General features: G+C 44.2%; 1 protein-coding gene and 1 non-coding gene across 3 annotated transcripts in view; one reads left to right on the forward strand and one right to left on the reverse strand.

Annotated features, from left to right (window-relative positions):
• Positions 1–15,077, reverse strand: part of zeb1a (zinc finger E-box binding homeobox 1a) — a 60,623-nt gene that overhangs the window by 44,478 nt on the left and 1,068 nt on the right. Inside the window, exon 1 of one of the 2 annotated variants that reach the window (XM_075482776.1) lies at positions 14,551–14,747. The exons of the other annotated variant lie outside the window; for it this stretch is intronic. Coding sequence (XP_075338891.1) covers positions 14,551–14,566 — 16 coding nt within the window. The 5' untranslated portion in view covers positions 14,567–14,747. Of the gene's footprint in view, positions 1–14,550; positions 14,748–15,077 lie in introns of those variants that run through there. 2 annotated transcript variants of the gene reach the window in all.
• Positions 1,483–1,564, forward strand: trnal-uaa (transfer RNA leucine (anticodon UAA)). Its single transcript has one exon. It is a non-coding gene; the product is annotated as a tRNA-Leu (tRNA).

A 15,077-nucleotide genomic window follows, 5' to 3' on the forward strand; every position in this document is an offset into this window, starting at 1 on the left:
ACTGCTCTGAGCTGCAGAGTGAACACGCACACGCTGAGAACTGCTGTCTTGTCAAACCTCTCTGCTGACCTCTGATGCCTGGGAATAAGCGGGTTAACATCAGTCAAAATGTTTGCATTGAATACCCAATCACTGTTCTCCGAGATAAATGAGCCCAGACACCGACTTAAGCATGTTTACCTTCTGGACCGCATCACGCACGTTTCCCGAGGGGAGAGTACTTTAGTGTTGTTCTGTTTTTTTCATCTTATCCTGTGCATCTGAATGAACTTGTCTCTCGTCTCATGCCACATGTTAAATGCATGTCAAAAGCATTTGGAGTGTTTCCTTAAAATCAATTCTTTGTCCTTATATATAAAACAACAGCTCCTTGTTATCTCTGCATATTATTTTGACTGATGCTGCGGTGGGACTTTGGAAATAAATGGAATCAACTTTATAAACTGTAGTTTTTCCTCCTCTTTTGACTCTTTATCTAAATACTTATGGGCATTCATCTTCTTTCAATCCTCAGGTTTTACATCTCTGGACATAATGAAACAAATAAACCAACTGGTCCTTAAGCCTAAGCTGTGCTGCCATGTTCTTTTTAGAGAGAAGAGGCTTTCTCCTACAAGCCAAACTTGTTCAGTCTTTTTCTAACATTTAACATGCTAACTGAGGTCCGTAGAGTCTGACCTGCAGTAGTTATAAAAGCATTCCACAGTCTGACCTTGGGGTGAACTTGCTGGGATGTCCACTCCTGGGAAGATTGACAGCTGTCCTGAATGTTTTCCACTTGTGAATAATCTTTCTCTCTGTAGAATGATGGCCTTATGACCCTTCCCAGATCGATGGGCAGCAACAGCTGCTTCTCTAAGATCATTGCTGATGTCTTTCCTCCTTGGCATTGTGTTAACACACACCTGAATGCTGCAGAGCAGCTAAACTTCTGCTTTTATAGAGTACTACTTCAGTACCTTGACTACTTCAACGCTCTCCTAACTGGTCTCCCAGTCTGTGCTGTGAAACCGCTGCAGATGGTCCAGAACGCGGCGGCGCGTCTGGTAAACGTCACCCCTCGGTTCATTGAACTCCACTGGCTAATCAGCTAATCAGGTGGATTAGCAGCACCTGGCTGCCTCGAACCCCCTTAATTTCTATGGCAGCAGTAAAAGTGGGATTGGTTGTTTCTGTATATTTGGCTCAATTTTTGTTTAATTAAATGCTCATCTGAGATGGTGCTTACCTCGTTTCAAGACCTGCAAACATAAAACCTTTCCCTTTGTCACATGACTGCAGATTAGGCAGGTATGTGTTGAGGGTAGCCTCTCTCTCTCTCTCCTTTAGAAATCACACTTCTTAACTGGTTCAAGTTATAATAGAAGCCTATTTCGGACACGTCATGTAACAGAAGCTGGAGACACATTACGGTGTCTCTCTGAAGAATGTGTAGCTTTGAGTGTCCACTACTGATGTAATTATCCAACTATAGAAAACATCACCAGGATGGCCGAGTGGTTAAGGCGTTGGACTTAAGATCCAATGGGCAAATGTCCTGGTGGGTTCAAACCCACTCCTGGTAGAGTCAACAATCTTTTGTGAATTTCCCATTGTGGGACAATAAAGGGAAATCTAATCTAATCTAAAAGCACGGTAAACAGCATTACTATTTGTAACTGACTAAATCCAAATACTCAAAGTGGCATCACTATCTTACTGTAGTTGTATTAATCCTTGTTACTGCATGTTCCTACCTTCCTCAAAGATTAAGCTCTTATGAATGGCTCTGTGTATCCAGTCAGCGGGCTAATTTCATAATCTGAACACAAATGAAGAATGGAAAAGGCTGCTCCTTCCCCCCTCCCTTCCCCACTCACAATATCTCCATCTTCCATATCCAGCAGGCTACTTCGCACCATCCCACCATCTTACACCATATTTCTTAATCCAACTACTGTGATTTTGGCACTGCTGGCAAGATACCTCCCATCTACTGTATGTCAGGAGTTGGCAACAAACATGAGGAGCTCTGCAGGCAGCATTTTGGCATGTGGCCTCGGCTGGCACCGCGGTCCTGTCCTCGCTAAATGAAGACCATCCGTTGCCGTCTGGACGCTGGATGGCAAGCTAGCTTGCTTTGAATAGCTGTCAGCGAGGGGAGTGTCAAGCTGGGAGAGTAACTGTGGCCAGATAACAGAGAGCTGGCAGTGCCGAGGGCCGGGTTCGTGTCTAAGTGGCACAAAAACAGAGCTGGGGAGTTATGTCCATATGCTTCCAGCCGTTGGATGGAGAGCAGAAGCAGCGCTCTACAACGGCACTGTTTGGTGTAAATTCAAAAGGCTTTGCGCTCGCAGCTCTTTCTGGGAATATTCCCATGAAATGTCTTAGATGGTTTTTAGTCTATTAACTTACATGCAAATAGATCAGTCTACTGGATGTCTCACAGCACATGCTCTGGCATCTCTGTGCAGCTCCTTAAGCCTGGCCACGGGACAGACTGAACAGTAGAAATCCTCCCTGCACAGAATGTGAAAACACTGCCCTGTTAGGAAAGCATTGTGTGATGCTACCCTACTTTCCATTCACAGGTGCGTTTAGGGACGACAGCACAAAATAAGCAGATCGGGCTGTTCTGTACATGGAAGGCGGTAAAGACAAAGGAATACTCCTGAGCTCACAGCGATACAAAGCAAATCTCCTCAGATGTATAGGCAGTCTGTGAGGATACACGCATTAGAGACGTGTGTGTGTGTATGTGCCTGCCTGTTTACCCAGTCGCACAATACAGGGAGGAGGGGAAGGAAAACACAGGGACAGGCCGGACCTTCCGAACACAGTTTAGTAAAATGTCAAGTAGGTTCAGATCCCCACTCCAACGAAATGTCATCCAGCCCAGGTACCAAAGAGGCTAGCACTGCAGAGATCTTTCAGCGCAAATTGAATTCCAAGCTGAAATTATGATTACATCATCCCACGTCTGCTAATGTACCCCATTTACCAGGAGACTTAAGGGATACAGGGGTATTTAAATCCAGCACACCTAGGCCTGATTGATGTGGGTTTTTCCATTAAGAACCATTAAACTGTACACTTAATGCCTCTGAAAGAATGCACCGAGGCGACTGTGTATGCTTTGGACAGGGTCTCCAATGAGCATGTGGCAGTACACATTATATCTTGCAGGAGGATTAAGTTTTAAAAATAACTAAAAAGGAGCCAAGAAAGATCAAATCGAGTCAAATTAAATGGTGAAGCCATTAAAAAACAAGTCATTAAACTGTAAAAACAAAAAACGGCTCAGATTTGAAGTCCTGAGACACGGTTTGAGATAAAGTTTGGGTGTTCACATCAGCATGATCTCACGAGACGGGCAGGGCAGGGCTGTAGCTTTCCTCTCCTTAAGTGTGGTATAATATAATTGTGCTGAAGGGCTGAACGCCACGGGAGGAGAGTTTTATATCGAAGCCTGCCTGCTGTAACCGTGTCAGGTGGTATTTATGAGACTTGTAATGGCGCTGAAGCTCAGGCACACCTGCTACGCTGGTGCGGGGGTATAAACACACACACACACACACACACACACACACACACACACACACACTTACAGCAAATCCTTCAGGTTGCTTGTTCTCAGCTGTTGTTGGATGTATAAAAGGCTGTGTTTTCGGACACATATGATGAGAGCGGGCTGTAGGTACATAAATAAACCGCAGTTGACAAGTCTTGACATAGTTTCTGTTGGAAGGAGAATAGCAGGTTTCATTATTGATTAATCTGCAGATCACTTTGTCAACTCACCATTTAAACCAGTTCAACAGTGAACAGTAAAAGCCAAAGAAAACAGTAACTTGATGAAGCTGGGACTGATGCATTTTTGGGGGGTTTAAATAATCACTTTAACTAATAAGAAAATTAGCTGTTTATTAATTCATTTTTCTGAGGATTAACCAGTAAATCCCACATCAAGAATACATCCGGCTAAAGTGTTCCGGTCAAAGTGGCCCTTGAGTTCAACTTTGGGTCTCTTTTGACTTTTTTTTTTGTCTTTTTGAGGCAAAATAACCCCAAAAAGAAAATCTGCAGCTCAGGCAGACGCCTGCTTAGGTTTCATCCCTGATGAGAGCAGGAAATTAAACTTTTTGCCCATCCACTGCGCTCCTTCCCAAAGTCAACAGCTAATCTGGTGGAACATGACTGATACCAAGACTTTACGAACAAAGTCAAACCCTGCCTTTCGTCCAATGGCAGCTGGGAAAGGCTCCAGCCCCTCCACAATATGTGTACAACATCCTCACAATACCAGAGAACATCTGAAAGTGTCATTCTCGACCTTCCACAGCAATCACACCACAAGCCGTTGCTGATAACTTCAGAGTGTTCCCACATGCTCTTCGCATGATGCTCTGGCCTTCACCAACAGGTCTCCCTCAGTTATGACAGACAGATGAGAAAACACTGCCGCTGCCCCACATATCGTGTTGACTGAACAACTGACGCCTCAGCAGAGCTGATGCTAAAACTGCTTTGATCAACAAAGGTGCGCGAGCAGGGTGGCGTTCTGAGTGGCAGCCGAGGAGACTGCGTGCCCCATTTCCTGAATGCTCTGCAGAACAAAGGAATAGCAAACTGGATGAGATAATAAGACAGTCTTTTCTTTTTGCCCAAGATCAAAAACGACAGCATTGTTGAAGTTTGACTTGGTGTTATTCTGTATTCATTCTGCCATTTGCAAAGATTGCAACTAATTTCCTTTAATGCTCATTCCTGGTTCCCAGGGCTCAGTTGCTGCATATTTGCCGTTTTTTTCCCCCCAGCTCCACCAATACTTTGACCGGATCAGGCGTGTTCAGCCAATCAAATGCTGTTGTGGGAAGCAAATGTAAGAAATGGAAAGAAAACGATACAAGCAGCATAAAACATGAAGTCTTCTGGGTGAGAAAAATATCCCATGATGCAGTTTTTGAATCAAACCAAAGACGAAACCAGAAAACCATTGGCCTTTTAGTTCATCGATGAATTGTTTCAGCACCTCTGGCTGCAGTGTCAGCGGCCCGCTCTTCTTCTGCAGCAGCTAAACTCAGAACACAATCTTCCCGACTCTTTTACGTCCGGCATCGGGCTTTTTCTTTTTTTTTCGGCTGCTATAATCTCTGTGACAGCAGGAAAACATGTACTCAGATAAAAGCCTGTAGAGTGTGACTGCTGACACCCAGCAATGAACCACACAGGAGTGCTAACGCAGTTATCGTCAAAGCTTGGGTACAAACGTGTTGCTTCATGCCTGCAGCACATCCAGCGCCAAGCACTCTTCACACTCAGCAAGCCGCCTCAATTACAGCAGCATCAGCCACGGCCCCGTCGTCCCTCCATCCATCCAGTCCTGGTGTAATTCATCAGGCCTGGGTGGCCTCCATTAGTGCTCCTCCGTGGGGACAGGACAGCCTCTAAAGCACAGCACTCAGGGAGCGCACTGGGGCCCTGCACTTTACCCTAACAGCTTCATCAAGTCTGCATCCCCAGAGCCAAACACACACTCACGCCGAGCACATGCACACAGAATCTCTGGAGGGCCCAATTAGCAGCCATCACCTGTAATTCAATAACACTCCCTTTCTTCCAGCCCTCTCTTACACTCCACCCTGAGTTAGCTAGCATGACTCAAGAAAGACAAATCTTAATTGTCCGCAACGTCAAACAAATCTAAATCTACAACGACGGCTGAAGAGATCCGAATAAAGTTGAACGTTTTGTGTTTTCCATCCAATCTCCCTTCTTAATTCTGGTGTCATATAGCATCTCACTGTTAACAGAGACCACAAATCAAGCCCAGAGGACACGGGATGAGTGAGAGACACAGAGAATCCACACTGCACATATCCACTCAGCTTCTAATCTAATCCTCTGTTCCCCCTCAACATCATTCTGCATCCATCCTGCGTGGAGGGGGAGGAAAACCGAGGGGCATCACCTCCATCTCCAAACATGAAAACAAATGGAATTTCACAACTAAAATAATCCACAATGACTGCAGTCCACAGACTGTAAAGAATCGTCTCATTATAAGCTGTCCATTGAATAAATCCTTATAATCAAGATATTTGTTTCACTGTTTTTATGTGGAACAAATAATTACTTATTAAACAATTAATATTCTGAAACCAAGGACTGAATTGAAACTGAGGGACTTTGAAGTGGCTGAAAGTAGAGACAGAAGGGACTTAATGCAAAGTTCACCGTGGTTAAATCCCCCTTAAATACATTCATATAACATATGTTAACAGAGTAACATACCACACGGATGAGAATCCATGGAAAACCTGGTCGTACAAAGCACTAATGGGGGAAAAAACAAACAAATCAGAGCTGTGCAAATGAACAACTTTCTGCTAAATACAAACAGAAACAGCAGGATTATAAAAAAAATGTCACTTTGCATCAGAGGGTGTGAACACGGGATTACAGGGAACAGATATTTTCCCCAATAAAGCCTTGCATCAAAATCCCCCCCGGAGAAAAGATGTGGCGAAGTTCAACTCCAAGTATTTGTATAAGCTGTAGCTCCAGACTTCCTGCTGACTACATAATCAGAGTCTGAACATGTCACTGATTTATTTTTGTATGATGAACAGCTTTTTGGGGAAATGCAGTGAAATCCCTGATTTACTCTCCCATCACCTGCTTATAAAACAGGACAAAAACAGCCCTGTGCTGCCACAATCTGTATTCAGTGGTTGTGTTCTTTCGGTTGGTTTTTTGGATTCTATGATCGATGTTTTTCATTGGTTTTTACTTTCTGTCTTATTCTTTAAAGTTCCCCTTCCCTTTATATTTCATTTTGTTTCCTTTGCTCTGTTTTTATCCATGTCCCTTGGAGTTCTTGTGAAATTGTTATGTTTCTAGTTGTTGATTCTCTCTATCAAAGTCCTTGGATGTGTTCGGTTAGATCAATATGTTACCACCTGCTCCTCATTACTCACCTGCATCCATTCATCTAATCATCCCTACCAATATGTCCTTGGTTTTCTTCATTCTTTATCAGACCTTCATTGTATTATCCATGATAATCCTTGTTTTTTTTTGTATTTTCAGCCTATTTTCTGGGTCCTCCAACTACATACCACAATATCCGTCCATTTTCTATACCCGACTAATCCAACTGTAGGGTCACGGGGGGGGCTGGAGCCTATCCCAGCCGTCATGGGGCGAGGGTACACCCTGGACAGGTTGCCAGTCCATCACAGAGACAAATGAGACAAACAACTTAGAGACACCAATTAACCTAACATGCATGTTTTTGGACAGTGGGGGGAAGCCGGGGTACTTGGAGAGAACCCACGCATACACAAGCTGGGAATTGAACCTGGAACCCTCCAGGTTACAGTGCTAACCACCACACCACAATATGCATAACTAAAATTCAGACATGGTGCTCAGTACAGTCAAAAATCTATATGAAGGCTGAAAGTCCCCGTCTGTGGCCCCGTGCTGCACGTTATCCCCTTCTTTCTTCTCATTTCTCCACAGCAAACAAAACAAAAAAATCAGCACTTGGTGGTCAGGAGGCCAAAAAAAAAAAAAACAGAAGCAACAGCAAAAAAAAAAATGGCTCCTATACTGTCCACTTTAATTTTCTGCTTCACTGACAAAAAAAATACTAAAATGGATGGCAGGGTAAAAGGCGGAGAATAAATCACTCGGTGGCTCTAATCTAATTCTCCTCCACTCCCACCTGTCCTGCTGCTGCTCCCTCTGCAGTCTCAGGAGTGTCTTTAGTGAGTCAGACCCCTCCTAACACACCTGTCCATCGCTCATGATTTATGTCCCCTGAGAAGCGCTGGGAAGTCTCCCCAAATCCTGCTGTAGATTTACATCTCGCTTCGGTTGGTTCTGAACGTTCCCTTTAACGGCAGACACGTTGAAATATAAACAGTATTCTGTGGTTTGAAGTTTGATTCGGCTTTGCTTTTGTTAGAGCGGTGAAATGTCACATCAGAATAAACAAGTCGGTGAGGAAAGTTATTTCAACACAAAAGTGTTCCAGCGAAAAGAATCTGGTTCCTGTGAAAAAGCAATTGAGCATGGTGCACCTGGAGAAAAAACCGCCATGCCACGGTGCACGGCTAAAGAAACATTTTCCAGCTTTATCGACAGTAAAACACAATTAAGGGTGGAAAAAAATCTTCTCTGGAAGGGTCACGGTTGAGAAAGCATGGCTGATGTGTACTTGAAGTACGACCAATAGAGCAGAATTTCTTTAAATCGTGTCATGTGTTTACACTTACAGGATCCTCTTACCAGTTCTCGGTGCAGAATTATTCAGCAAACCTTAAACTGTTCCTATGCAAACCATAATAAATGTGCATAATCAAGAAGCTAAACTTGTGAATGTTTAATATGTTTGCTCGCTGCCTTCGCTGTTCTGTTCTGTGACAAAGGCAGAGGTGGGAATCCAACGCTCTGACTTCACATCAGCTGCTCTGATCTGCTTTTGTTTTCAGGTTTACCTTTAAAATGTGTCCCGATTTTAAATGGAAGTGAATCAAAGTGCCCGGGACTGAAACAGAACTGGAGTCTGTACTGTACGGAGCCCTGGGCTGTGGTCCATGTTGTGCCTGGAGGCAGGCAGCAGAGCTTTGGGCTGAGGCAGCCACTCTCTGACTCTCAGGCTGCAGGAGAAAGAAAAAGAGAATGGAGCTCGGTAGGATATGCAAATTGTAGCACCACCAAAGGAGAAGGAGAGGACTTTCCCACCGGCTGAGTGTGAAAGAGTTCTGCCCTTCTCCCCCTCACAATGACTTTGAATGGGACCCTTTCTTTTGACACACACTGGCCTGCATGCACACAAATCCCACACAAACTCGCACATGAGTAAATGCAGGTGTTTGTGTTGAAACGCTCACGTGACACACTAATGCGCTCAGAAATATAAGTTTAAACTCACACGTTGACTATTTGAGGTGCTGGTCTGACGAAGCAGGCCCTTTTTTCACAGATCAGCCTCTGAGGCAAACTTCAGATGAAAGCTTTAGCTGTAAGCTGCTCAGGGAGCTTCTTGAACACATGAATATTCAGGTGGCTGAATGAGAAGTAAGTTAACTGTGGAAATGGGTTCGGCCTTCTTTAAGAAAACACACGTTTGGCAGTTCCTCTGAGACTTCATGCACCGGTGGTGCTCGAGGTAAATTTCGGTTCTGGTTCCACATTTGGCTTTGTTTACGGTGTAGGTGTCTGACGATTTGAACGCATTTGACAGCTTACAAGGCTTTGGCTCCACTGTAAGATTAATTTCACATGGAACACCGTACAGCACAGAAATGAATAAATACCTCGTAAGCTCTTCAATCAAAGCATGACACAACACTTCCTGGTATTTTTGAACAACTGAAAGGTGCGACATTATTAAGAAAATGAACAGAAATTCAATTACAGACGATTCTGAAATAAATCCAATTTCTAGGAGCAAATATAGACCCATCCTGCACACATGGAAAACTAGAATTTCTTCTTAATGACTTTCCTGGATAAATAAAAATATTCACACGGTCATAGGTCTAGTTTTTTTTTTTTTTTTTACACCTGATACATTTTTTTTACTTCTAAATGAAATCAGGTGTGAATAAACATTCACTAATTATTATGTGTGTAGAGGGAAAAAAAACGCTCTTCTGTATTTAGACAACTCAGTGCAGTGCAGCCTGAATGACACAATTAGTTCCCCTCAGTTTCATTTTAAATCAGAGGGCAGCAACCATTTCCCTTTCACCTTGACTAAAAATAAGCCTCACGTTGAGTGCTCATGAGCTGCACAGGCAAATCACACCTGCACGACTGCACGAGCGTTTTTGGTAATCTGTCATTTGATCAATGCAACTTTCAGAGGCTGTGGTCCCGCTAACAAACTGGTTGTCTCAGCTCTGTTTGGCGCACTTGCTTGCATTTCTTGAACCAGCCTAAGCCAGATGCATCTGTCTTCATAAGGCTGCACTGACTCATCTGCCTGATCTGTCAAGGTGCTTTTATCAGCCAAAGTTATCTAATTGAAACGCAAGTGCAGCAGCGAGAGCTGCAGATTTCCCCTCACAGGCACCGTGTTAATGCATGTAAATCCAAACAAGAAGGCCTGTGTTGTTATGCAAGGCCTAGAGGAAAGTAGCAGTTTCCCACCTTCATGTTAACATCCACTCCACACACACACACACACACACACACTGCTCAATTAGTCACAGCAGCAGCATCAGTAGGCCTGACGCACCTCCCCCTCTGGACCATAAAAGGTGAGGGGGAGGGGTTAATACTGACTCGCTAAAGACATCCTGTAGTGCTTTGTCATTCCACAGGCCCATTTGTGCAAGGGAAACGCACACAAACGTGCAGCCCGAGGCTTTTCAGCACAAGAAAGTCACATGAATGACTCCTGGTTATGGATCAATTATCAACAACAGTTAGCCAGAGCCACTTCTAACACCGCTCAGATCATTTCCCACTCTGAAACTGCAAGAGCAAAGGTGGACGCGTCAATAGACACTGACATAACACTTCTGTTATGTAAAAACGTACAATGCATGTCTGCCGTATGAGAACAGCTTTGGGGAAAAGCATAACCAGGGGAAAAAATCCAGGGTAACACCACAATAACAAGTTGGATTTGTGTAATTGCATTTGCTAATGAGTGTACTTGGGTGAACCCGGTCTATGCTAAATCACGTTAGCAGCAAAAATATGCTTAGTATTACCACAGAGGAAGGACACTCACATGACACCTCTTCACTGTAAGACAGCTGGAACCGGATAACCTGAGGCTGAGGATGGTTTTTTTCTTACATAAAGGCCAAAAAAGGGCCTATTAGAAACCGCTGCTGCTTTTATTTTTAACTCTTTTCTGTCCTTTAAGAAAGTGTGCTGGGAAAGCGCCTCGACATAAAAGTGTTCTTCACGATGAACCGTGCAGCACAGATTTGAATAAAAGGCCCGTAGCCTTTGAATGATGGTGGAAGCAATAAAAAGAGTACCAGAGCATCAAACAGCGAGCTCATCAGACAGACAGTCTGCCGCCAAAGATAGAATTCTTTTCAAATGGTACAAAACACTTCTGCTTTGATGACCTGATGGCTAACAGCAGTCACTGAAAATAGTCACTGAAAACACTGCTATCGGCTATCAATGTGGCACCAGCCTTTCTAGAAGAAATCCTCCATCTAAATTCATCACATGCACGTCCTGCCACGTGAATACGAGTGAAATAGATACTGGAAGACATTCAACACTGTTTTATCAACTCTAGAATCCTAAGTGGGACCAAAAATGGGAACTTAAACAGAAACATACCCTATGAACACCCACTCCATCTAAAAATTTCACTTCCTGTGGACAGACGGTGGTGAGCGCAGATTTTTAGCTTGGCTTGTAGGCATGAGCGGCGCAGGCCTGGGAGTAGGCCGCTGTGTTTATCCTGTAAAGGTATGTTAACACCAGGCAGCATTCCTGTCGTCCCTAAATTGCAGTGTAAGATTACAGCACAGCTGAGAGTGCACTGGTACACATACAAACATGGAGCACTGGGAAGGGGCTAGATGACGGAGCCACGACTGGGACAGCAGAAGCATGGAGGCCGAAACCTGCCATTTACAGAAGAACCACACATGATTAGCATGCAGGCGAGCTGGCAGAAACAATTTCATACCGTCTCCCCTGCTCTTTTCATCGCAAATAACACCTAATAAAAGCTGGAATATCTACTCTACATTCCCACAGCTCGATGTATTATTAAGGGGCATGTGGGATAAATGTTTCATTTAAATAAGAGGGGGGAAAGCAGAGGTTTCAGGGGGTCCCTGCTAGGCTTTTACTTCGACATGTTGATCTATGCTGCCTGCTGGGAAATCGTTTCCGCGGCGCTAGAGCAAGGCCGGTTCTCTGTCAACTATCATTAACACCTGGCAGGTCAGGGTTAGTTTGTCGAGACAGGAAAGAACAATGTCATTTGAAGTTGGGTGGCACGACAGGGGCACCGGAAATGAGCCCGAGTCCTCTTATAACGCCGCTCGTTATGAACGAGGGCACCACTTCAGAAAATTGCTTCACGACAAGGTATGAGGGGATGGATGGGTGGGTGAGTCTGCCAACACTGATCACATATAAGAAAAAGAAAACCAAGGACGAATCAAAGGACGCTCTCCAGCTCACGCCCATCCTTTACTTACGTTCCCTTACTGGTTCAAACTTCAAAGAGGGCACTTCAGTGAAGAGGAGTCAATGATTAGCTTAATTACAGCATCTGAAAGCAGTCGCCACCAACTCTGCCTCCAACCAGCAACAATGACAGATTACAGCCCCGTCTGATAATGATCTCCTAATGTTTTTGTTAACAGTCATGGTTCACTAAAGCGTCACTGCGATGTCGAGGTTTCTTCCAAAACAGACGGGTTTGCAGCCCCCCACTCATGACCACCAGGATCCAACCAGAGCTGGACCAAAAGCAGCAAACTTTTTCTTCATTTACTCAAGTTTAATGTACTTTTTTTCCTTTTTTTTTCCCCATCAAATAATGACGGAGGGTAAACTGAGAGCCTGCATTTAATTGACTGACATCTAATTAGGTTCAGTGTGATGGAAAGTGAGTCTCACATTGGCCACAGTAAACTAAATCTGAGCTGGAATTTCTAATAATTCATCACCAACATGACCGATGACCCCGGTGTTTCTTTAATCTTCAAGCTTAGAATTTTCAACCAACACTTCACTCGTGGCAGATGTTGATTTTCGGACCCCCCTGTAAAGAAGTGGCAACGCAGGCTAAATGCCTTTAATGCTCTGAGCCTGACCGTGCGCACTGTGGGTAACACTCTCCTCAACATGAAACCAAAACCACAAAATAAACAAATCAGCAAAAGCCTAACTTGACAACTTACTTTGGGCCAAAGATAACCATGATTTAATGCAAATTTTGTAATAATAACGCTAATACGGCGTTCGTTCCGATAGGTAATTCCTTCTTTGTGCAACAGTACCATCAGTTAAACTTTAACATGCTCTAATACTTCATTTGCACATGATTTGTAGACTCAACAAAAAAAAAGCCTATTCAAATGAGGGAGACAGATGGCTTAAGAGCTAAAAAAAAAAAAAAAAAAGAAAGCAGTTGATTAAGTTAACTGACCCAAAATTAACTGAACAGTCATTCTAAAAATCTACAAGTTAATGAAGTAATTTAAAAGCTATGAATGAAATCACCATCTACAATGTAGCTCCTCACGTGGGATGATTTGCATCCTTTCTCTGACTCGATCCTTACATTTAGGAGTGCCACTGGATCGAGAAAATCATAATGAATCGCCTCTTCTGACTGACTCAAAAAGCCAATCGGCTGCAGTGCAGTGACTCCACAATCACCTGAGGACTGTCAGTAATAAGCAAAAGCAAGGATGTAAATATCTGATAACTTTCTAATAGGATTGATCCACATTTTAACGTGCACACAGAATAATAGGCTGGGTTGAAATAATTATAAAGTTAATAATATCAAGTGATGGGAGCGTGTGAACCAGTAAGGAGATTACAAGCTGAAAATGAAAGCTTTTGTGAGGGCAGAGTTTGTATAAGCAGCAGCTGTTTGCCTCATCATGGTGATGGCTGGCAGGGGGTCATGGTACATTAGCACGGGCTAATGTTTGGTAAAGCAGCTCTTTTGAAATTCAAAAAGGTAGCTGTGAACACGCCGTCTGTGTCACGTGGGGTGGGGGTGGGGGTGTGTGGGGGGGGGGGGGGGGGGGGGTTTAAAAAAAAAAACTAATAAAGACGCACATCTGAAAACGAGGCAGGTTGAAAGTGGAAGGAAAGAGGAGGCAGATGAAGGCGCTGCGCACTGAATCGCGCCACCTTTTGCCATCTTGATTGTGCGCCTCGCTACACGGTCCAGGATGCGCTCTTTTCACATTTTAAAGGCTCGTTTTTCACGTCGCGTGGAAGAGAATTCAAGGAAACGAGTCGACTGGAGAAACGTTCCGCAAACGGTGCCGCACGCGGCGAGAATAGCGCGTGAAAAAAAAAATGGCTCGAATACACCTTCATAGGTGTTGCATCACCTTGCGTTACCTGGCTGTCTCCGAACCAGGAAAAAAAAAAAAAAGAAAAAAAAAAGCAGCAGCAACCCCGCCTTCACTGCAGTAATGGTACTGACCGCCATTCCCTCCCGCTTGGCACATTGTATAACGAATCAACTCAACACAATAGATGGACACGAGATGTTTGGTGGGGAGCCCTTTTAACCGCTGATATGGAGGTGGAGAATAACGGAGGAATAAACACCTTGTGCACCGCTCATTTCCCACAGAGCCACTCACACACGGAGGAGCAGCGGGGTGCACTCGACCAAACGAGGCAACCAGCCCCCCTCAAAAAAAAAAAAAAAATAATAAACGCATAAAAGGTAGAAATAAAGCATGCACAAGTGGGTCAAAACTGCGTGTCGGTTAGATAAATCCCGCGAGAATGAAGGGTGGCAGCATCCATGCGAAGCTGGCAAAAAAAAAAAAAGCACACGGTGAAAACTACCAAATAAATCATGTCTACCTGCACAAGTTGACATTTGGAGCGGTTTTTTCCTGGCTCCTCACGACACGCAGAGCCTTAAGGCAACGGCGAGGGTCGATCCTGTTCCGTCAACGCTCGAGAGCCGCAGGTATTATTTGTGTTTATTTCTAGGCCATTTGTCAGCCCCGTTATCCGCGTTCAGGTAAACATGATGATGATGGTGATGATGATGATGGCTCCTGTACAGACGCACAGAGTCACCGTCGTGGCGTCAGCAGCAGGAGGAGGAAGAAAAAAAAAAGGTGCTTTCCAGCACCGCTCGACTCACACACTTCATAAGTGTCCGAAAATATATAAATTTATGGGTTTACTTTTTTATTGGCTGGTGCGATGTAACAGGGGGAGAGGACAGGTAAGGAGCCGTCCAATGAGGGAGTTGGGCTCAAAAAGGATGTCTAAATTTGAAGTTATTACACCCACACACTGTTTATTTCTGTTTCTATTCCTCGCGCTCAATAACAGAAATAATCCAGCCTACAAACACCCACTCTTAGGGTCATTGCATT

This window comes from Odontesthes bonariensis, chromosome 14 (assembly GCF_027942865.1).
Source record: "Odontesthes bonariensis isolate fOdoBon6 chromosome 14, fOdoBon6.hap1, whole genome shotgun sequence".
NCBI classification, from domain to species: Eukaryota; Metazoa; Chordata; class Actinopteri; order Atheriniformes; family Atherinopsidae; genus Odontesthes; species Odontesthes bonariensis.